Source organism: Ranitomeya variabilis, chromosome 5 (assembly GCF_051348905.1).
Source record: "Ranitomeya variabilis isolate aRanVar5 chromosome 5, aRanVar5.hap1, whole genome shotgun sequence".
Classification (NCBI taxonomy): domain Eukaryota; kingdom Metazoa; phylum Chordata; class Amphibia; order Anura; family Dendrobatidae; genus Ranitomeya; species Ranitomeya variabilis.
This window is the reverse complement of record NC_135236.1, coordinates 82,000,489-82,024,142: the sequence shown is the minus strand read 5'-3', so window position 1 is coordinate 82,024,142 and position 23,654 is coordinate 82,000,489. Positions and strand designations below refer to the sequence as shown.

The 23,654-nt window shown below is 41.8% G+C and overlaps 1 protein-coding gene across 1 annotated transcript; it reads right to left on the bottom strand.

Annotated features, from left to right (window-relative positions):
• Window positions 1–5,938: 5,938 nt before the first annotated feature.
• Window positions 5,939–15,319, bottom strand: LOC143773347 (interleukin-1 beta-like). The gene is made up of 6 exons (XM_077260822.1): window positions 15,194–15,319; window positions 13,651–13,693; window positions 13,014–13,221; window positions 10,957–11,127; window positions 8,669–8,808; window positions 5,939–6,777 (listed from the first exon to the last, which is right to left on the bottom strand). Exons 1-6 carry the CDS (start codon window positions 15,235–15,237, stop codon window positions 6,565–6,567), a joined length of 819 nt encoding a protein of 272 aa, XP_077116937.1. The 5' UTR covers window positions 15,238–15,319; the 3' UTR covers window positions 5,939–6,564.
• Between the last annotated feature and the right edge of the window lie 8,335 nt (window positions 15,320–23,654).

Sequence of the window (23,654 nt, the reverse complement as noted above, 5' to 3'; positions counted from 1 at the left end):
AATCTCACAGAACTGGAAGAATACTCCAAGGGAGAATGGATGAAAATCCCTCAAACAAGAATTGAAAGACTCTTGGCTGGTTACAAAAAGCATTTACAAGCTGTGATACTTTCAAAAGGGGGTGCTACTAGGTACTAACCATGCAGGGTGCCCATACTTTTGCATGAGCCCATTTTCCTTTTAATAGCCCCCTACATACAATATGAGCCCCCACACAGCCCCCATATAAGCCGAATGAGCCCTATATAGCCCCATTCATACAGTATGAGCCCCCACATAGCCTCCTACTTACAGTATGAGTGCTCACATAGCTACAGTACCTAGATATAGTATGAACCCCAACATATAGAGTGTATTATACTATATGGAGGACTATGGGTATAGTATTATACTATGGGGTGTTAATTAAAGTTGTGCTCAAAAGTTTACATACCCCGGCAGAATTTTTGCTTTCTTGGCCTATTTTCAGAGGATATGAATGATAACACCAAAACTTTTCTCCACTCGTGGTTAGTGGTTGGGTGAAGCCATTTATTGTCACTATTGTGTTTTCTCTTTTTAAATCATAATGACAACCCAAAACATCCAAATGCAGCCCATTTTTCTTCAAGTGCCTCCTTATTGTGCACCTTGAAACAGCCACACCGCTAGTTTTCAGAGAGTCCAGTATTTCAGCTGATGTTACTTGTGGGTTTTTCTTTGCATCCCGAACAATTTTCCTGGCATTTGTCACAGGTCACAGGTGAGGATGTTACCTTTAGTAGCCATTCAAACCCATTTGTGTCAACTTCTGTGCATGTTATCAGGCCAAAGTCACCGGGGTATGTGAACTTTTGATCAGGGTCATTTGGATGTTTTGGGTTGTCATTATGACTTAAAAGATAACACAGTAGTTTGACAATAAATGGCTTCACCCAACCACTAACCATGAGTGGAGAAAAAGTTTTGGTGTTATCATTCATATACTCTGAAAAAAAAGGCCAAGAAAGCAAAAATTCTGCCGGGGTATGTAAACTTATGAGCACAACTGTATAGTATAAGGAGGATGATGGGGTGTATTATACTATGTGGAGGATTATGGGGTACATTATACTAAACAAGCAAAATGCTGCCTATTCATCAAGTGATTGGATTGTTTATGCTAGAATAAAAATAATTGTTCTCCGCAGCACATCGCCCAGTGAAAACTGCAGATATGCTGCTGATAACATGATACTGTATGTGGACAGATTGATCTACTAGTGATTGTTCTGTCCCCATTGTTCTTCCTCAGCCAGTGTAAAGAGGCCAGGAAACAAGCTTCGAACAACTTCAATATTGTTGATCACACTCGTTTAGCGGCCTGGACTCAGCGCATGTAAATACAATCAAAATGTTTCTATGTGATGGAGCCATATGTCAGCATTTGGGGCCCCACTTTAAACTTTTACCCAGGGCCCCACTTTGTCTAAAACCGGCCCTGCTGAATGTTAGCTGAGCACACAAATCTCCAAGGGTGCCCAAAGTTTTTTATCCGTCAATTTTCCTCTTTAAAATGTAAAAAATGACAGTATCATTTTTTGGGGGCCTAACATACAAAGGAAATGTGTCATTTTTAACTTGAGCCCTTTTAGAGATCATTTGTTTAATTGTTCACAATAACAGTAATGCTGACAAGGGGTGCCCAAACTTTTACAGGCCACTGTATATTTTGTGCATCATTGTCTAATGCTATCATATCAGTCCCAGTATACTCTTAAAAAATGGTGCAAGTAGAACATAGTGTAGGGTCCCTCATTTTCCTAGTGCACAGTTTGGTAAATGCACCCCTTTACGTCAATAAGGATTTCAGATTTGCAGTGGAGCCTTTGATGCATCTGAAATACAAAATGTGCCGTTTTTTTACAATAATTTAACAGACACCGTAGAGTGCTGCTGGTAATGTTCAGAACAGCAGAAATAAAGAACCTAGATGTGTAAAGATTTTGTCTTAGCCGTTTTTCCAGTAACATCCAGTAGGGGGGGCTATAAGTGCCACCTAAATGTATACGTGCCGCCTAAGTAGCTTGAGCTGTAAACAACAGGCACTGATGTCAGCAGCAGGTTCCTCATTTTGTGTCCTCACTTGTAGGATTTCTTCATTTATTGCCTAAAGCAATAACCTAAACAGCATTATGGGACTGGAATCAGCTTGGGTAACTTCCTATTGCCACTGACTTATATTTCCCCACAGATTCTGCTGCGGTTGCAGTTTTTATTAGGCTGCTTCCTATATTTCCTGCCTAATAACCTGTCAAAAGAGAAAGAGAAGCCTGTAGCCAGACGTGTCTGCCCGTTGTATTGTGCAGTTTTATAACATTCTCACACAGGGCTGCCACCAACAATTTCAGGGTCCCATACTGGCAATATTTTTGGGCCCCCTTGAGACTCCGCCCAGGTTCTACCCCAGCCCCGCATCCACCCCTTGAATGTTCCACAGTCCCAACGCTCACTCCACTTCTGCACCATGTCCTCACCAATCACATTAACAGTTCCCATCGAACACCGTATCACAGACATAACCAGCAGCTTTTGCTTTGGCCAAAAGATTTTTTAATCCGCCACCACAACAAGGTAGACTCTTTTGGCCGGGCCCTACTCTACTCTAACCTATTAAACATTTCTTAAAAAATATCCAATACTTTTTTTTGTAATATTTTTTTTAAAGGAATGTGTCACATGCATTTTTGTTAAAATAATCAATAATACTACACACAAGGGACAAATACCGTCATACCATGGCGAGACCACATATTACCACCAGATCAACGGGCCGAATAATACCACCTGCAAGGAAGAATACCACCACACCATGATCAGACCACATATTACCATCACATAGTGACCTAATACAACAATACTGATCATTAATAAAAACACAATACTAATATTACCCTCTATATATGGTGTATATTGTACAGGTAATACAGTGATCATCATTTCCATTATGCATAGGAGCTCTGCATATAGTTTAGTGTACAAGTAATAGTGATCACCAGTGCCATTATACACAGGAGCTCTGTATATAGTGTGTGTGTGTACAGGTAATACAGTGATCACCAGTGACATTATACACAGGAGCTCTGTATAGTGTACAGGTAATACAGTGATCACCAGCAACAATATACACAGGAGCTCTGTATATAGTGTCAGTATACAGGTAATGCAGGGATCACCAGTGACATTATACACAGGAGCTCTGTGTATAGTGTCAGTGTACAGGTAATGCAGTGATCACCAGTAACAATATACACAGGAGCTCTGTATATAGTGTCAGTGTACAGATAATACAGTGATCACCAGTGACATTATACACAGGAGCTCTGTATAGTGTACAGGTAATACAGTGATCACCAGTGACATTATTCACAGGAACTCTGTATATAGTGTATAGTGTACAGGTAATGCAGGGATCACCAGTGACATTATACACAGGAGCTCTGTGTATAGTGTCAGTGTACAGGTAATGCAGTGATCACCAGTAACAATATACACAGGAGCTCTGTATATAGTGTCAGTGTACAGCTAATACAGTGATCACCAGTGACATAAACAGGAGCTCGTAGTGTATAAGGTACAGGTAATACAGGGATCACCAGTGACATTATACACAGGAGCTCTGTATATAGTGTCAGTGTACAGGTAATACAGGGATCACTAGTGACATCCACAGGAGCTCTTTATACAGTGTCAGTGTACAGGTAATACAGGGATCACCAGTGACATTATACACAGGAGCTCTGTATATAGTATACAGTGTACAGATAGCACAGTGATCACTAGTAACAATATACACAGGAGCTCTGTATATAGTGTCAGTGTACAGGTAATACAGTGATCACCAATGACATTATACACAGGAGCTCTGTATATAATGCCAATGTACAGGTAATACAGGGATCACCAGTGACATTATACACAGGAGCTCTGTATTTAGTGTTAGTGTACAGGTAATACAGTGATCACCAGTGACATTATACACAGGAGCTCTGTATATAGTGTCAGTGTACAGGTAATACAGGGCTCACCAGTGACATTATACACAGGAGCTCTGTATATAGTGTATAGTGTACAGAGAATACAGTGATCACCAGTGACATATATAGGAGCTCTATATATAGTGTTAGTGTACAGGTAATACAGTGATCGCCAGTGACATTTTACACAGAAGCTTTGTATATAGTGTATAGTGTACAGGTAATACAGTGATCACTAGTGACATTATACAGGAGCTCTGTTTATAGTGTATAGTGTACAGGTAATGCAGTGATCACCAGTGACATTCTACAATGGAGCTCTGTATATAGTGTATAGTGTACAGATAATACAGTGATCACCAGTGACATTATAAACAGGAGCTCGTAGTGTATAGGGTACAGGTAATACAGGGATCACCATTGACATTATACACAGGAGCTCTGTATAGTGTACAGGTAATACAGTGATCACCAGTGATATTATACACAGGAGCTCTGTATATAGTGTCAGTATACAGGTAATACAGTGATCACCAGTGACATACACAGGAGCTCTGTATAATGTACACGTAATACAGTGATCACAGTGACATTGTACACTGGAGCTCTGTATATAGTGTTAATGTACAGGTAATACAGTGATCACCAGTAACAATATACACAAGAGCTCTGTATATAGTGTCAGTGTACAGGTAATACAGTGATCACCAGTGACATTATACACAGGAGCTCTGTATATAGTGTCAGTGTACAGGTAATTGTGATCACTGGTGACATTATACACAGGAGCTCTGTATATACTGTCAGTGTACAGGTAATACAGTGATCACCAGTGACATTATACACAGGAGCTCTGTATATAGGGTCAGTGTACAGGTAATACAGTGATCACCAGTGACATTATACACAAGAGCTCTGTATTTACTATATAGTGTACAGTAGATATAAAAGGCATGCTGCCAAACCGCAGGAGGATTTGGTATCTAGAAGGAGAGCGGAGCATACGCGAACCAGTGATGGTGCCAAAGCCAGCGTGATAGGCCTTAGTGCAAAACCCACGCCACTAACGTGACGAAGAAAAGTCCAGACGATGCCCAGTAAGACCCAGAGTCCCTCCGGCGGTCAAAACCAGACTGAAGCATATAATCAGTGGCGGATTATAATGAGGTCAATCTGGGCGGTAGCCCAGGGCCCAGTGGTGTGGGGGGGCCCTGGGCAACCGCTCAGATTGACCGCCGCCATCAGGGCATTACTGCCCTGACTGGCGTATGGGCCCGGTGGGCAGAGGGGCCCCGCATTGGGCCCCGTCTCATCTGCTCACCGGGCCCCTACCGGCGATGCGGCAGTTTAAGGGTATGTGCACAGGTATCTGTGAGGGCTGCGGATTTTTCCACAGCAGATTTGTTAAATCCGCAGGGCAAAACCGCTGCGGTTTTTCCTGCAGATTTATCGCGGTTTCTATTGCGGATTCCGCTGTGGGTTTGGAGCAGGTGTAAACCCGCAGCTGAATCCGCACAAAGAATTGACATGCTGCGGAATGTAAACCTCTGCGTTTCCGCACGTTTTTTTCCGCAGCATGTGCACTGCGGATTTCGTTTCCCATAGGTTTACATTATACTGTAAACGCATGGGAAACTGCTGCGGATCCGCAGCAAAATCCGCAGCGAGTGCACATACCCTTACACTATTGACATGCAGGCGTCAGTAAAAATAAAATATATCATCACAACCATCAAAACTTAGTGTTTTCTTTGTTCTTCATTTTTTTTTCAATATGACAATAATTATAAAAATGACAAATAATAACAAATAATTTCAACAAATAAATACAATAGAAAAAAATTATAACCTTTTACCTATTATAAATACAGCTATAAATAACAAAAAAACGTCTTCATTGAGTTATACTTATTTGTTCTCTGACTGAGAATTAAAGCTTCATGAAAGTGTTCCAGGAGTTTAAAAAAAAAAATAAATAAATAAATAAAATACTGCTTCTTTCCTCCAAAAACCCCATCACACCTGACTACAGGTTGTGTCTGGTATTGCAGGTTTCCTCTATTGTAGAGAAAGAAACTGAGCTGCAATACCACACATGACCTGTAGGTAGATGTGGCGCCATTTTTTTATTATTTTTTTTTTTTATAAATAAAAACCAGGCATGTTTTTTCACACCTCCATGCAGTCATGGAGACTCGAACATATCCATGTTTGAGCTCGCCGAAGACACTCGGTTAGCACCCGAGCATGCTGAGAAAAAAACCTCATCAGAGCATAGTCCCTCATCACTAATATGCGATTAGGTTTCAGCTTTCCCGCCATCAGATCCAAGAGTTCCCCATCGGCCGTAATAGTATGGTAGCGCACTGCTTCTGCGAGAAGTGCATGAAAGGGAAGGCGTTCTACTGACTGGTTTTCCTGTTGCTGCCAGTGTTATAGAGACACTTAGGAAAGTTCACCATGTCCCTCTTGACATGGATGTGGAGGTGCAGATGCGACCATGATTTGGGGAAATGTTGGAGGAGTTATCGCGCTCTGTACATAGTACATACGAGGGAGCGGCTGCATCTCACACTAAACTTGGCGTCAGTCTGAACTCTCTGATGAAGACGTCGCTCCCTGGCCTTAGATGTAATTTCGCTCCCTCATTTTGAGAGGTGCTTAAATAATATCCAGGGACTCCCGCCGATTCAAAGGTATTGTTGTGACTGTCGATTTTTCTGTAGTAGAAGATGAAGGGTAACAAGTCATCATCCACTTTTGATTTTATGTCTTCAACTTCCTGAGTTAGATGAAATTAAAAAAAAAATTAAACCAGATTCTGAGAATTTCACTTATCATACATTCACAGTTATAAGGTTGAAGGTAGACTTAAATCCATTGAGTTCAACCTATAGCCTAATAGTGGTGATACAGAGGAAGGCAAAACCCCATGGGGCAGACACTATTAGCTCCATATTAGGGGGAAAAATCCTTCCCGACTCCATACATACTCCAGACTAAGTCCCTGGATCACCGTCCCATAACAGAATCTAGTGCCCATAACTTGTAATATTATATTTATCAAGAAAGACATCCAGGAAAGCCTTGAATTTTAGTAGTGAATCAACCATTGCAACATACTGTAGCAAAGAGTTCCATAGTCTCACTGCTCTTACAGTAAAGAATCTATAGTCTCACTGCTCTTACAGTAGAGAATCCATAGTCTCACTGCTCTTGCAATAAAGAATCCATAATCTCACTGCTCTTACAGTAAAGAATCCATAACCTCACTGCTCTTACAGTAAAGAATCCATAATCTCACTGCTCTTACAGTAGAGAATCCATAGTCTCACTGCTCTTACAGTAAAGAATCCATAATCTCACTGCTCTTACAGTAAAGAATCGATAGTCTCACTGCTCTTACAGTAAAGAATCCATAGTCTCACTGCTCTTACTGTAAAGAATCCATAATCTCACTGCTCTTACAGTAGAGAATCCATAGTCTCACTGCTCTTACAGTAAAGAATCCATAATCTCACTGCTCTTACAGTAAAGAATCCATAGTCTCACTGCTCTTACAGTAAAGAATCCATAGTTTCACTGCTCTTACAGTAAAGAATCCATCGTCTCACTGCTCTTACTGTAAAGAATCCATCGTCTCACTGCTCTTACAGTAAAGAATCCATGAACTCACTGCTCTTACAGTAAAGAATCCATAATCTCTCTGCTCTTACAGTAAAGAATCCATAATTTCACTGCTCTTACAGTACAGTGTCTGTGATTCTCATTAAACCTAAGAGGATGCCCCCTTGTCCAGGCCTAGGTGTAAAAGCATCATTATAAAGATCTCTGTACTGTCCCGTAATGTATTAGTACATTGTAATATGATCGCCCTTAAGCCTTTGTTTTTCTGCTCTTCTCTGCACCCGCTCTAGGTCAGCTGTATCCTTCATATACACCGGTGACGTGTATTGTGCATCTAAAAGCTAAAAGACGCACTGTGAACTATGTAGTAAGCGCACTAGTGCTCCCCATACTATCAAAGTAACGCGCCATTCCAAAAAGTGTTTTAAAATAGCGTGCTGCATTATAGAGGCACAGTGCGCTGAGCTCCCACAGTGAGCTTCAGGTGAGTTTTTTATGCTGCGTATTTTCAAAAAAAATGCAAGTAACATATTTTACTTAATGGGTCCAGAAATCATCAACTGTATAGTGGCCATCGACAGGTGCTGCACATCCACCACTACTCAAATCGATAGGGTGTGGATGCGCAGGACCGGATGTGGCCACTATTCCATCAACGGAGATGTGCTGTGCCACTCCCCAACTGACAGACAATAACAGGAACAGCCGATTGTCAGCGGTACTGGGTGTTGCACCTCCACCGATCAGACATGGATGACCCGGACAACCCCTTTAACAATTGGTGCAGGCAGTTGGAGTTGTGTCCTGGCACACAGTGTCCAATCAGAGCTCACAGGACCAGTCTCCTGACATCGCGAAGGATAATACTTAAATGTCAATTCATACATTTTTGGGAGGAATAAAATAAAAAAAGCATAATCTAGGGTTATAAGACAAAAGGAGGTGATGTTTTATGGAGAAAGTATTTAGCAACATAGATGAGTCCGGACAGGTGACAGGTACTCTCTGAAGAGGAACATCCTTATTTTTTAGGTCCAGGTACTCACCGTGAGACTGAGCGCCCCATTTGTGGTCCCGTCTTCTGTAGTGCAGCATAAGTAGAGTTTGGAGCCTACAATCCCCAATGCGACGGGCAGGTTGTCCGTATCAGGTTTTGCTTCAAAGTAAGTGTCCACCTTTATTTTTACTGCAAAGAAATGCGTTACTCCATTATTATGTTACAGACGTAGAATAAAAGATCATTTTGACCTCTGATTAGGCAGAAGATTCGGCTGTCTCTCCAGACTGCCCAAATACATGCGCTCTCAGCCTTAACCAGCACGTGTTTTTATAAAGTGGGGTCAGAGAAAGCCGCTGCCAGGCAAGTTTGGCAGGGGCTTTCTTTTGAATAACAAAAGGATCAGGCATTAAAATACAGATTACCTGATCCGTAGCTATACCAACATTATCTGTTGAGAGAGAGTCAGGAGGCCCCCATACACGTTTAGCTAAAAGTGGCCAAAAGTCCATGCATGTGTACGGGCCCATATATGGCACCCATAGATATCTGTGCGCCCTCATAGTCTCTGTGCTCTATTATACAGCTATTCTCCCCTACAGACAATAAAGCTTTACAGCTTTCCTCGAAATGTTAAAACATGGCTGCGGGGAGAAGATATGGACGTTTGCTGATAAAGTGACTTACTCTTGTAATCTCTGGTTTGCATGGCTTTCATTCTAGACCAGTAATGTATGCTACCAACTAGTTACAGGATGCGGTTTCCGTGGCCCCATGCTCTGAGGGGCCCATCCAGAGCTAAGGTCAGGCCAGGCGGCCGCTATGGAGCCAGTGAGTCAGGAGCGCTGGCAATGGGCCCCCTGCCGGTCATTATAAGTTCAACTGTATCGGCAGCCTTGATTCCTGACGCTCCATCCCCCATCATTCTTCCTCGTCATCTGACGTTTCAGAGCAGCGGAAGCGATGATGACACTACTTGGCACCCTTTGAGATGTGTGGCACTTCAGAATGCTTGCTGAAAAATTGGAGCAGTAAGGGAACGAGAAGGAGGGGTGAGCATTATAATTTTTTTTTAAATCAGTGAGAAGATTGTGATGGCCAGAATACTGTATAAAGGACTATGGGGAGTCCAGTATGCTGTATGGAGGACAATGTGGGTGCATTATACTATATAGAGGACTATGGGGAATGTATTATACGCTGTGAAGGACTATGGGGTGCATTATACTCTATGGAGGACAATGGGCTGTGCATTATACTCTATGCAGGACTATGGGGAGTGCAGTATACTCTATGGAGGACTATGGGGAGTGCAGTATACTATATGGAGGACGATGTGGAGTGCATTATACTACATTGAGGACTATGGGGAGTGCATTATACTCTATGGATGACTATGAAGAATGCATTATACTCTATGGAGGACAATTGGCTGTGCATTATACTCTATGGAGGACTTTGGGAAGTGCATTATACTCTGTAGGACTATGCGGAGTGCAGTATACTCTATGGAGGACTATGGAGAGTGCAGTATACTCTAAGGAGGACTATGGGGAGTGCAGTATACTATATGGAGGATGATGTGGAGTACAGTATACTACATTGAGGACTATGGTGAGTGCATTATACTATATGAAGGACTATGGGGTGCATTATACTACATGGAAAGCTATGTGGGGGCTATTTTAATATTTGGAGGGCTATGTGGGAGTCTTCATACTGTATTGAAGCGATTATACAGTGTGAAGGTTTGTTTGGGGTCCATAATACTGTGTGGAGGACTGCGTGGAGCCATTATACTGTATGTAGGGTTGTGTGGGGTTCACAGTTGGGGGATCATACTGTGTTTGGGTCACCATACTTTTCTGGGGGAGCTGTGGGAATGGGTACAGCAGGGTAATCATACTGTGCGTGTGGGGGTATCGTACTGTGTTTGTGGGGCACTTTTGCTGGCATCATACTTTTTGATTGTAATAAAAGGATAATCTAGGGCTGCAGGAGTAGGTAAATTACTTTGTAAAGGCTGCAAAATTGTGAGATATGCTTTTCTGTAGCCCCACTGAATATTTTTTTTTTTTTTTGGGGGGGGGGCAGTTAGATCTTCTGCTACGGGGCCCCTGATTTCTATGTACGCCCCTGAGTGCCACTCTCCGTTCTGTAGGCTGTTGGTCTGTAGATCGCTTTAGTCCTGTGACCTACAGAACGGCAGGTCCAGTGCGGAGCGACGCGGTTAAGTCATCCCACTGTGACGCGCACAGAACGTGAATTCCAGCGAGATTACGTCACCGCATTCGTCTGTCCGGGACCGGCCGCATGTGTCCGGGACATAAGACTTACCTTCCAGCTGCACGTTCTCTCCTGCTAAAAACGAGGCCACAAGAGTGTTATTGCCATTCATTTTGAGGGACTTCTGTTTAGAGTCTCGAATATTGTGCTGCGAGGATTTTACGTGCAGGAACCTTGTTCTCGGGGCAGCTTCAGCCTCAACCTTATTGATGGCAATGTTTTCTGTAAAGAGAGCACGTTAATGTTTAGCACTAAAAAATCATCAGCAGCTGACTGCTTGGCTGCTTTTGTGTAACTTCATCTCATCTATGTTATCACAAATTCAGATCCCGTCTCATCCATTTTCCATGCTTTATACTGCAGCTCTTCCTGCCTGTTTTGTACAAACTCCTGAGCATTGTTCAGCTGCTGCACAACATCTTCTAGTGTTGGGATACCCCCAATAAAGACTAAGGCTATGTTCACACACACCGAGGTTTTTCTGTAGCCAAAACCTGGTCTTAGCAGTAAAGATGCTGCATTCAAAGCGCTGTTTTTTTTCATTGTCTCGGTGGAGTTTTTGTTACTTTTTTTTGTTTGTGTGCTTTATCTACCTGTACTTTTTATTCACTAAAAACACCTCTGCATTTTTTGCAGCATTTTTTACTTTCCCATTGCTTAGTATAAGTGAAAATGCTTCAAAAAATGCTTCGAAAAATTGACACACTGCAGTTCTCAAATTCAGTCATGATAAAAAATATGTGCATGAGACTTCTGAAATCTGATCGCTTTTGCTGATCCTGTAGAAAGCAGCTTTTAATTTGCATTAAAAACATGATGCAATAAATGCTGCATACAAACATAGCCTAACAGGGCAATGGCGCAGGCTCTTGGGCTGTGCTCCCCCCATTACTCCGCAGGTGCTGGCTGTGTTACCTAGCTGACACCCACCTCTAACTGCAGCTATGGAGTTAGATGGCAGCAGTTTAACCCCCTTAGATGCCGCCATCAATATTGATTATGTTGAGAGAGGATCTAAAGTGACCCTTCACGGTTGACCTAGTGATTTTCAAATTAATTAACAGGGCGTTGCTGGCAGCTGAAAATGACCAGACGGAGACGTGTGTCTCTAGGAGGATCAAACAGATCTCTGGCCCCCATTTATTGTGTATTACTTTTCATAATCATAGAAGTTATACTTCAACCAATCAGCATAAGAACACACTTTCAGCACTTAACCTATAAAAATGCAGGAAAAACTTAACCTATAAGGATACAGAAAAACCAGAAACTACATATACGGTCGTGTCTTCTTGGCATAGACAAAGCATACCAACAGGTGCCTCAGAGTCTTGTATAGCAATACACCCCCGAGTCCCTCATCTGGTTCAAGTTAGAACACTCAAGGTCTTCATAACAATTATGAACCATAGCCTAATTGAATAACAGACTTGTGAACAACAAGATAAAGTTACTTCATGACAGCTATAACCTTTTACCTAATTAAATAACAGAATTTATCTTTAAGCAACAAGAAAATGGAGTCAAAAGCACAAAATGGAGAATCTTTCTTAATTTGTTCCTTCACAATTACAGCATCTAAGCAGTTGGGGGGGACCATCTGTCACATCATTGGCTTTCCAGATCTGGTCATGGGTTGCGGGTGGGTTATTTTGGCAGCTGAGGACCTGCTAAAGTCCCTATATCTGCCATGTTAGCACGTACATAACAAAATATACCAGTCTGTGTTGCTGCGGGGATCCGCTGCTCAGTAAACGAACATAGGCAAAAAGAGTCAAACTTTCCATTATCCCCACACTTAGCTCTGGAGCTCCCATCTCCAGGCACACCCAACCCTATTGAGCCAGAAGGCTGTGTATTTATCCTCTGGACTCCACCCTGGGGTGGAGATATGGTGAACAGCCTCCCACCCACTCTACAGATGCTCAATCTACTTAGCCCTAAACATGGACGATTAACCCCACTCAGCACTTAGTGTGCTGAAGCATTTTCTAGGTTCATATCACTGAAGCTAAAAACTTCCTGTGACACATATCACCCTCCAGTACTTTGCCAGTGGCTTTGTTGCAAAACAAATTAGTTATTATAGTATTTCAGGATAATCTTACCATTCACCAGGACTGGAGACAGCAGGTCATCATCATAGAAAAAGCGCTGGTTGGCTGACCTTCCACCTCTCTTCAATTTCTTCACAATTGTAGAGAATGCTTTCACTTTCTTGAACAAATGCACTGAATTTTCTGGCTTTCCTGTGGACGTCTTTATTTTGGAAATGCAGCTTACCCGGCCTTCATGTCTGTATAAACACTTATCGACCTGGGAATAAATTACATATTTGCATCTTCTTAATGATTTTAAAGGGGCCTTGTTAATTTTCTAAACAGGTCACTCCCACCATAAAGTTCCAGAGATATGGGCCTTTTATTTAGTACTAATAGTTATGATCTTTACCAAGGGGGTGCGGCTCACAGTTGGGTTTTCTGGGGACGTGTCTTTAGGCTAATTTGCATAATTGTCCTTTGAGCAACGCCTCCTTGGTAAAAATCATAAAAAAGTATCATATTGAGTACACTAACTAAAAAAGGGCATATTTCTGGAATCGTATGGCAGCAATAAAAAACAAAAAAATAAATAAAAAAACGGAATCTTCAGGAGCAGAAGTAATAAATAAAGAGATAAGATTGCCCACTGTGACATCATTTATCTTATTAAACATGAATTATAAGATTATCAGGTGTCATTTACCTTCATTATGTTGGGGACATCATTGGTATAAAATTCTTCTTCACTAAAGAAAACAAAAAAAAGTGCAAAAGTTGCTTATAGAGCAAAAGGAACAATCATAATAATATAAATAGTAAAAATCTATATTATTACTGTAAAAACTCATTTTAGCAGAAAAGGCACGAGCAGATTTATTAACGCGGCATTAAATGTATACATGTGAGAATTAGACAAGATGCATTCATCACAGGGATCGCACAGAATGATAGATTTGGACTTATTTTATACACTTTTGTCTAACTTTGCACCACCTCTTATTTAACTTCCCTGAGATTTTTTTTTGCGCCAACATTTAGGCACAGAGTGGCGACTTTTGAACCAGACTCCAATTAAGCCTCGTACTTTTGTAGAATAAGGTGCAAAAGTGTCTAAATCAGTTAACGATGGTCACACACGGCATATGCGTAAGAATCCTGGCTCCATTCGGTCCACCTTCTATGTGCCACTGTAAGCACCGGGTCGTGGGGAGCCACGGCCACCTCTGCACCTTCTTGGGTTACAGTCCTGGCGTATATTAATCTGAATTTTGAGTAAATGTAAAATCTAGCATCTTTGTGCTCTAATAACATTACAGAATTACCGTACTCATTTCTTTGTCTTAAGGCCTCATTCAGATGTCCTAATTTTTTTTGCTTACGAGAAAATCAAATTCATTATTCTGATTAGACTGGTCAGGGTTTGATCAGAGTTTGGCACAAGTGTCATTTGATTTTCGCGAATGAGGAGAAATTTAAAAAAAAAGACAATTTGTCTACCTCCTCCACTCTGACAGTCCATGTAAATCGGACTGCACTCTGATGTAATATGAGTGCAGTCCAATTTTTTTCACAGACCCAATTGACTTGCATTGCCCATTTGTATCCGACTCCCGGATCACGGACATGTAATGAGTATAAAGGGACTTCTGTGTAATAGTTCCGCACTGTTGAAGATGTAGAGACGTCAATGCAGGCAAGATATGATGAAAGAATTGTTGTTTATTCGACACGTTTCGAAGTTAAAATTACTTGTTCATCAGGAAATAACCACATGTGGTTACTATTACTATTCCCCAGAAATCTCTCTATAGTCAATCACACTGATCAGAGTTTGATCAGAGTGTGATGGGATTCTCTCTGGTGAGAAGATGGAGAAAAAATATTTTTCCATCTTCTCCATTGTGTCACTCCATCTTCTCCATTGTGTCAGTCCGTGAAAATTGGACCGCACTCAGATGTCATCCGAGTGCAGTTAAATGTTTTCAATAGACCCACTGAATCCGATAATCGTATCCAACTTGGACATACTGCGATTTATTTTCCCTCGGACCGAGAATAAAATCGGATATGTGCATGTCTCCCATAGAATAACAATGGACAAAACACTCAATGTTTTGTCGAATTGCATTTGGAGCTGAGAAGACACAAACCATAACCAGATCTGTCAACAGCAGTTAACCTTGTTGATGGTTTCCAAGAAAGTGAAATGTAAGATGGCTCTAAAAAAATAAATAAATCTGTATTACCTGATGTCCATAGGGAGATCGCATAAATTTGGAACTTCTGCCATTGTTGTTTCTGTAGAGATAAAAAAAATAGTGAGACAATGTATGGTGCAGCCAGCAGTGTGGAGAATAGGCAGATGTGATGGATTACCTCTATCAGCGCCGGGTGGTGGAAATGTCATCAGCTTCTGTGAGGAGTCCTGCCAGCTCCCCTTATAAGCATGCCAATATCTTACGTAAGGTGGGAGTTTCTTTTTCTTTTTTTGCTTCGAACCTCACAAACACACCCTTCCTTTGTGATCTTCTGTCATGGGACTCGAATTTCAGGATGTGAGAACTATTTCCACAGAACAGTGGGGAATTCAATACTGTAGGATCATTATTTCTGGATTTTTGGTAACCCAACCTAATAAAACTGTCCAAGATGTGAGAATTCCTGTAGTTTGCATTAAATTCCATGTTTGCATAAGGCTGGAGTCACACTAAACGTATGAAAAATCGGTCCGAGTCTCCCTATCGGGAGTGGCAGGAGTGTAAAGCAAGTACAATCCAATTTCTCACACTCAGCATCCGATTTACTCCTGAATGCAGTGCAATTTTAACATGAGCTTTTACATACAGAAATTCTCTGTCATTTACACATCGTTTTCAAATGAAATATTCTTCAAAACACACACACATATATATATATAATAGAATAAAAGCTGGAAATTAATCTGCCGCATACAGTATAATCACAGAGTGACAGATTAGAATAGATTATATAGAGTAGATATATAGATGTCAGTGACATCTTTTGGCCTGGGACAGCTCATAGAATCTCACGGTTTTCAGTATCACCTCTATGCTGATGACACACAGATCTACATCTCTGGACCAGATATCACCTCCCTACTAACCAGAATCCCTCAATGTCTGACCACTATTTCATCCTCCACTAGATTTCTAAAACGTAACATGGACAAAACAGAATTCATCATCTTTCCCCCATCTCACGCGACCCCCCCAACGAACCTATCCATTACAGTAAATGGCTGCCCACTCTCCCCAGTCCCACAAGCTCGCTGCCTCGGGGTAATCCTTGATGCTGATCTCTCCTTCAAACCACATATCCAAGCCCTTTCCACTTCCTGCCGACTTCAACTCAAAAATATTTCACGAATCCGTACATTCCTCAACCAAGAATCTGCAAAACCCCTAGTCCATGCCCTCATCATCTCTCGCCTTGACTACTGCAACCTCCTGCTGTGTGGCCTCCCCTCTAACACTCTTGCACCCCCTCCAATCTATTCTAAACTCTGCCGTCCGACTTATCCACCTGTCCCCCCGCAATTCACTGGCCTCTCCGCTCTGTCAATCCCTTCACTGGCTCCCCATCACCCAGAGACTCCAGTACAAAAGCCTAGCCATGACATACAAAGCCATCCACAACCTGTCTCCTCCATACATCTGTGACCTCGTCTCCTGGTTCTTTCCTGCACGCAACCTCCGATCCTCACAAGATCTCCTTCTCTACTCCACTCTTATCTCTCTCGCGCATCCCCCCTACTCTGGAACTCTCTACCACAACACATCAGACTCTCGCCTACCTTCGAAACCTTCAAAAAGAACCTGAAGACTCACCTCTTCCGACAAGCCTACAACCTGCAGTAACCACCGATCGACCAAACCACTGCGTGACCAGCTCTATCCTCACCTACTGTATCCTCACCCATCCCTTGTAGATTGTGAGCCCTCGCGGGCAGGGTCCTCTCTCCTCCTGTACCAGATGTGACTTGTATTGTTCAAGATTATTGTACTTGTTTTTATTATGTATACCCCTCCTCATATGTAAAGCGCCATGGAATAAATGGCGTTCTAATAATAAATAATAATAAAATAAATATATATATATATATATATATATATATATATATATATATATATATATATATATATATATATATATATACAGTGCCTTGCAAAACTATTCGCCCCCCTTGAACTTTTCAACCTTTTCCCACATATCATGCTTCAAACATAAAGATACAAAATGTAAATTTTTGGTGAAGAATCAACAACAAGTGGAACACAATTGTGAGGTTGAACAAAAATTTTTTGATTATTTTACATTTTTGAGTAAATTCAAAAACTGAAAAGTGGGGCGTGCAATATTATTCGGCTCCTTTACTTTTAGTGCAGCAAGCTCACTCCAGAATTTCATTGTGGATCTCTGAATGATCCAATGTTGTCCTAAATGCCTAATGATGATAAATATAATCCACCTGTGTGTAATCAAGTCTCCGTATAAATGCACCTGCTCTGTGATAGTCTCAGGGTTCTGTTTGAAGCACAGAGAACATCATGAAGACCAAGGAACACATCAGGCAGGTCCGTGATACTGTTGTGGAGAAGTTTAAAGCTGGATTTGGATACAAAATGATTTCCAAAACTTTAAACATCCCAAGGAGCACTGCAAGCGATCATATTGAAATGGAAGGAGTATCATACCACTGCAAATCTACCAAGACCCGGCCGTCCCTCTAGACTTTCAAACAAGTAGAAGACTGATCAGAGATGCAGCCAAGAGGCAACATGATCACTCTGGATGAACTGCAGAGATCTACAGCTGAGGTGGGACAGTCTGTCCATAGGACAACAATCAGTCATACACTGCACAAGTCTGGCCTTCATGGAAGAGTGGGAAGAAGAAAGCCATTTCTCAAAGATATCCATAAAAAGTGTTGTGTAAAGCTTGCAAAAAGCCACCTGGGAGACACACCGAACATGTGGAAGAAGGTGCTCTGGTCAGATGAAACCAAAATCGAACTTTTTGGCAACAATGCTAAACGATATGTTTGGCGTAAAGGCAACACAACTCATAACCCTGAACACACCATCCCCACTGTCAAACATGGTGGTGGCAGCATCATGGTTTGGGCTTGCCTTTCTTCAGCAGGAACAGGGAAGATGGTTAAAATTGATGGGAAGATGGATGGAGCCAAATACAGGACCATTATTGAAGAAAACCTGTTGGTGTCTGCAAAAGACCTGAGACTGGGATGGAGATTTGTCTTCCAACAAGACAATGATCCCAAACATAAAGCAAAATCTACAGTGGAATGGTTCACAAATAAACGTATCCAGATGTTAGAATGGCCAAGTCAAAGTCCAGACCTCAATCCAATCGAGAATCTGTGGAAAGAGCTGAAAACTGCTGTTCACAAGCGATCTCCATCAAACCTCACTGAGCTCGAGCTGTTTGCAAAGGAAGAATGGGCGAGAATTTCAGTCTCTGGATGTACAAAACTGATAGAGACATACCCCAAGCGACTTGCAGCTATAATTGCAGAAAAAGGTGGCACAACAAAGTATTAAGTTAAAGGGGCCGAATAATATTGCACGCTCCACTTTTTGATTTTTGTATCTCCACAAAAATTTAAACTAACCAATAAATTTCTTTCAACTTCACAATTGTGTTCTACTTGTTGTTGATTCTTCACCAAAAATTTACACTTGGTATCTTTATGTTTGAAGCATGATATGTGGGAAAAGGTTGAAAAGTTCCAGGGGCCCAATTCTTTCGCAAGGCACTGTGTGTGTGTGTGTGTGTGTGTGTGTGTGTGTGTGTATATGTGTGTATATATATATATATATATATATATATATATATATATATATATATATATATATATATGTATGTATGTATTTATATTACATAGATAATTAGAAGAAAAGTTGGTAGTTCGTCTGCCGTAAAATCACTGCAGGAGCCGACAGGATAGAAGAGATGGATTGCATACAGTAAATGCAAATGGAATAGGTAGATATATAGACGTCAGTGACAAATACAGTGAGTACAGTGTGTGTGCTAATTACTGTACTTGTGTTTAATTAATAAAAGATTATTTTTCCGAAAAAAATGGCGTGGACTCCCGCGCAATTTCTGTAACCATCAGAGGGAAAGCTGACGGCTGGGGGATAGATGTTTATAGCCTGGGAAGGGGGTAATACCCATGGAGCTTCCCAGGCTATTAATATCAGCTCACAATTGTATACTTAACCTTTACTGGCTATTAAAATGGGGATCCCCAGAAAAAAATGACGTGAGGTCACCCTATAATTAATAATCAGAAAACACTATGCAAATAGCTGTGGGCTGATATTAATAGCCTAGGATACTGGCCCCCCTGGCTAAAAACATCAGCTCTCAGCTGCTCCAAAAAAGGCGCATCTCTATGATGCGCCAATTCTGGCACTTAGCCTCGCTCTTCCCACTTGTCCTATAGCAGTGACAGCTGGGGTAATAGTTGGGGGGTTGATGTCACCTTTGTATTGTCCAGTGACATCAAGCCCCGAGGTTAGTAATGGAGAGGCGTCAATAAGACGCCAAGATTACTAACCCTATATTCACATTGTATGAAAACATACACAGAAAAAGTCCTTTAATTGAAAGAAAGACACAGACTCATTTAATATTCTTAATTAAACTATACTTATGACCTCGCCCATTCCCCGATGCCCTTGTCATTTGCAAAAGAGGTGAAAAAAACAAACAACAAAATTCCTCACCTTTCCGCAGAGATGCTTTTAATCCATTAGTCCCTTGATGGGTTCAGCTCTACTACATCTAGATGGCAGGCTGCATGGTGAGACCATGCAGCCTGTCATCCAGTGGAGAAACTGAGCACCGTGTGCTCAGTGTTTGCCTGTGAAGTGCTATTCCCTGTCTGAGAGCATCACGAGTGTGAGAAAGTTCTCCTGCTCCGGTGCCATCTGACAGGTCCTGCGAATTCACGACCAATGAACTCACTTCCCCTGTTTGAGTTCAGCGTGAGCGCTATGGGAAAATTTATCTAAAATACTCTCCATTACTAAGCCTTGGGCTTGATGTCACCGGACAATACAAAGGTGACATCAACCCCACAAATATGAACCCCACTAGCCACCGCTACAGGGCAAGTGGGAAAAGCCTCAGAATCGGCACATCAATTGGGCTGTTATTTTTAGGCTGGGGGCAATATCCATGGGTTCTTACCAGCCTGAGAATACCAGCCCCCAGCTGTCTGCTTTAGCTTGGCTGGTTATCAAAAATGAAGGGGACCCCACTCCTCTTTTTTTATTATTTATTTAAATAATTAAAAATACGGCTTGGGGGCCCCTCTATTCTTGATAACCAGCCTTGTTAAAGCTGACATCTGAGGGTTGCAACCTGCAGCTGTCAGTTTTGCCTGGCTGGTTATCAAAAATACAGAGGAACCCACATTGTTTTATTTTAAATGATTTAGAGGGCCAGTCACATTATCATTTTGTAGTCCCATCAGCTGACCCCAGTGACCGGAGGTAAACTTTTTATGATAATTAGGCAGGACTAGTCCAGTGCGGCATTACTTACCCCAGACTAGTCTTGTATCAGATTATCTAATGACACCTCCATGGAAGTGATTGACAGCTTTCATACTATAGCCAGGATGGCAGGTCTGCCACCATGTCGCACGTATGCGTCATGTTTTCACCTGCAACCTGAAAGAGGTGAAATCTGCAATAGAAATTCACATAAGAATTGTTTTTAAAACTCAATTATGCAAATTGTCTCTTCAGACACTTAAGTCTCCTCATACCGGCATGCCAGCGCTGGCATGTCACTTTCCACAAGGAGAAACCTTACCCTTAAAAAATTCATACCCACAGATAAATTACCTTGCAGAAAAAATAGGTCCGCACATGTACAAGATTTCCTTGCCTGGTGCTACAATGCGCTGCTGATTTTGTTTGCACAAATTGACAAGTATAATCCGGAGATTTCAGGCTTGTGTGGACTATCGTCACGTTCCCCCGAGCGTCCTATATTTGTATGTATCATTTCCTGCCTTGTTGCGCAATACTATAGATAACGATAAAGCTGTCAATCTATATATTCAGGTGAGGCTTTAACAACATGTGTTACCCCGTGGGCAATTCCACATCCTAAATATTTGCAGGAAATGGAAAACTATTATTGACCGTAGTGCTTACCACAATTTGCTGACCTTTCACCCCTGATGGTTTTTTCTTTTTACTATAGACATGTGTCATCAGTGTCTTTTTCTGCATGTCTGGATTATGCATTCCTACAGCTCATTCGTTCCAAAAATGCACCTTTTCGCACTTGTTGAACTAATGAACGGAGACATTGCTATCATCCGCTTTCTCAATTAGCTTCTCAATTGAGCCGTAAAGTGTACGTGTAAGTGGGAAAATACATGGCACTTAGAGGGTTATTACCATCTTTACATGTATGGACTAAGTGCTTGATAGATCCTACAGATAGGTCCACATCTGTTTGAGAACGTGACCCGTCACAGTCTGTCCATGATGGAGAGGCAATCACTCATGCCCGGCCCTCTATTCATTTCTTATGGGAGCTATGATAATTATCAAGAAAGTGTGCTCTGCAATTAACAAACCTCCCACAGTGTCCCTTTCTTAGGGTAGCCCAGTGGGTTTTCCACTGTCCACTATAAGGTTAGGGGAAGATTGAACCCGTCTGCCATTACCTGATCAGATTGAGGAGACTGACGGCTACGTTGCTGCCATGTCTTTAGAAACAAGCATCTTAGTATATAGTTTGATTTTGTAAGCAATTGTCAGTTTGTATGTTTATGGTGTTTATGTTTATTCCAAATATCAACTCTTGGAAAGATAATTATCAATTTTCGTAATTGTCTGTGATTAAAAATTCACTAATGTTGGAGGGATAAACCTACTTTTGGTTTTCAACTTTTTTGTCTAATTCCAAAATGGAACATCATCACTGATGTCAGTTTCTGGGGTTGTTCCGGTTTCTGTTGCGCCGTTGACTGTTCCAGCACATGCTCATTCCTGTACGCCTGTTGTACCGCTCAACCATCCAACACAACTCCCCTACTCACTAGGAAAGATGGCGGAGTGGTATCGGATGGGTTAGTTGTACTATAAGAGGATAAGGTATATACTAATCGCGCAATCACTTTAAAGGGAACCTGTCACCAGTTTTTTGTGTGTGAACCAATACCACCTTTCCGAGCACCTGTACTGCATTTCTTAAATGTTTCCATCATCCCCTAACTTTCTCTGTATGCCACCAAAAATACCTTTTTTATTTTTTTCCCTGCTCTATGTAAATGCTTTTGGTCTCGTTCGATGGGCATCTTTTCTCATAGTCTGTTCCGCCTCTTTGCCCCCAAATGCCGTCCTCTAGCTTTGATGTGGATGACACATCCATCATCATCCACATAGCAAAAGTGATCTCGCGCCTGCGCATTAGCATTGTTGGCTAACGCAGGCGCACTGTCCTCTGCCCTACTGTGGGCATAGCACAGAATATAAGTGCTCACTCACCCAGGAAACCTCATTGCGGCTCCTTCTTACCGGAACCAATTTCTTGGCCACTGTTGCAGGCCACAAGAAGAAAAATAGCAAAGTGAACCCATTATATAAAAGCAAAGTCTTCAGAGAGGGTGTTGGAACAACTTACCCACCTTTACAAGTCCATATACACCAATACTGAGGACCTTTAGAGAAAGCCAGGGTTAAATGTAATTTCCAAGAAAGATGTCCAAACTAGAAAAAAAAAAAAATGTCCAAACTAAAACTAAAAGATGTCCAAACTGTTTCAAACTAAAATGTCCCAAAAGCTTCAGCTGATTCAAAGTGATAAAGTCAGTTTACTTACAACTAATGCTCCTCTGCTGCCTCTCCGCTGCTCCCAGTCTTTGTTGACACCTGCAAAGGTGACTTCATGTCTACAGCATGCGACCGCTACATCCAATTACTGGGCTTGGCGGTCATGCTGTAGTAGACAGCATTGAATCCCCGGATTGGCTGCAGTGGTCACTTGCAGTAGACATACCGTCAAAGCTGCATCCGTGTCAGCTAAGACTGGGGACATCAGAGAGGCAGTGCCGGATCGGCTGTTTGTAAGATAAGCAGATTTTATCTTAGGTTACTGAAATCACTGGGCTTGGCAGTCATGCTGAGGAAAATAGCATGAGACCATGGAACCCCATGATTAGTTGCACAAGTGGTCACAAGCTTTAGACATGATATCACTACTGCAGCCATGTCACCAAAGCCTGGCAGAGAGGTGGCCCTGGTTGTGGCTGTAAGTAAACCTGATTTGGGGTTAGTTTAAATCATCTGAAACCTTTGGAACATTTTAGATAGGAGCCCTCTCATGGGTGGAATTTAGAATATGATGATATGTGAAAGCGGCTGTGTGCATGGTCCCCTGGTGGCTCTAAATATGGCTTCCATAGACATGCTTTGTGCTAGATACTCTTGACTATCAAGTCCTAGGGTTGCCCTGACCTTCACCCTTTAACGCCTGTCTGGGGATATTGACTTACACAAGGACCTGGATTGAGTCCACAGAGTAGGCACTTTCTGGTGGAGCATTCGAGCATGAATGGTCAGGTCACCAGGTTCAAAGCAGGAGGTTAGACAAAGGACAAAATTGTTGGTCAGAAGAATTTGTTGGTGAACG

Coding starts and splice junctions, on each gene's coding strand:
- LOC143773347 (XM_077260822.1), bottom strand. CDS start 15,237: ATGGCAGAAGTTCCAAATTTATGCGATCTCCCTATGGACATCAG. Junction 13,694..15,193: donor GATCTCCCTATGGACATCAG/GTAATACAGATT, acceptor TGTTTTCTTTAG/TGAAGAAGAATTTTATACCA. Junction 8,809..10,956: donor AGAGAACGTGCAGCTGGAAG/GTAAGTCTTATG, acceptor ATTTCTTTGCAG/TAAAAATAAAGGTGGACACT.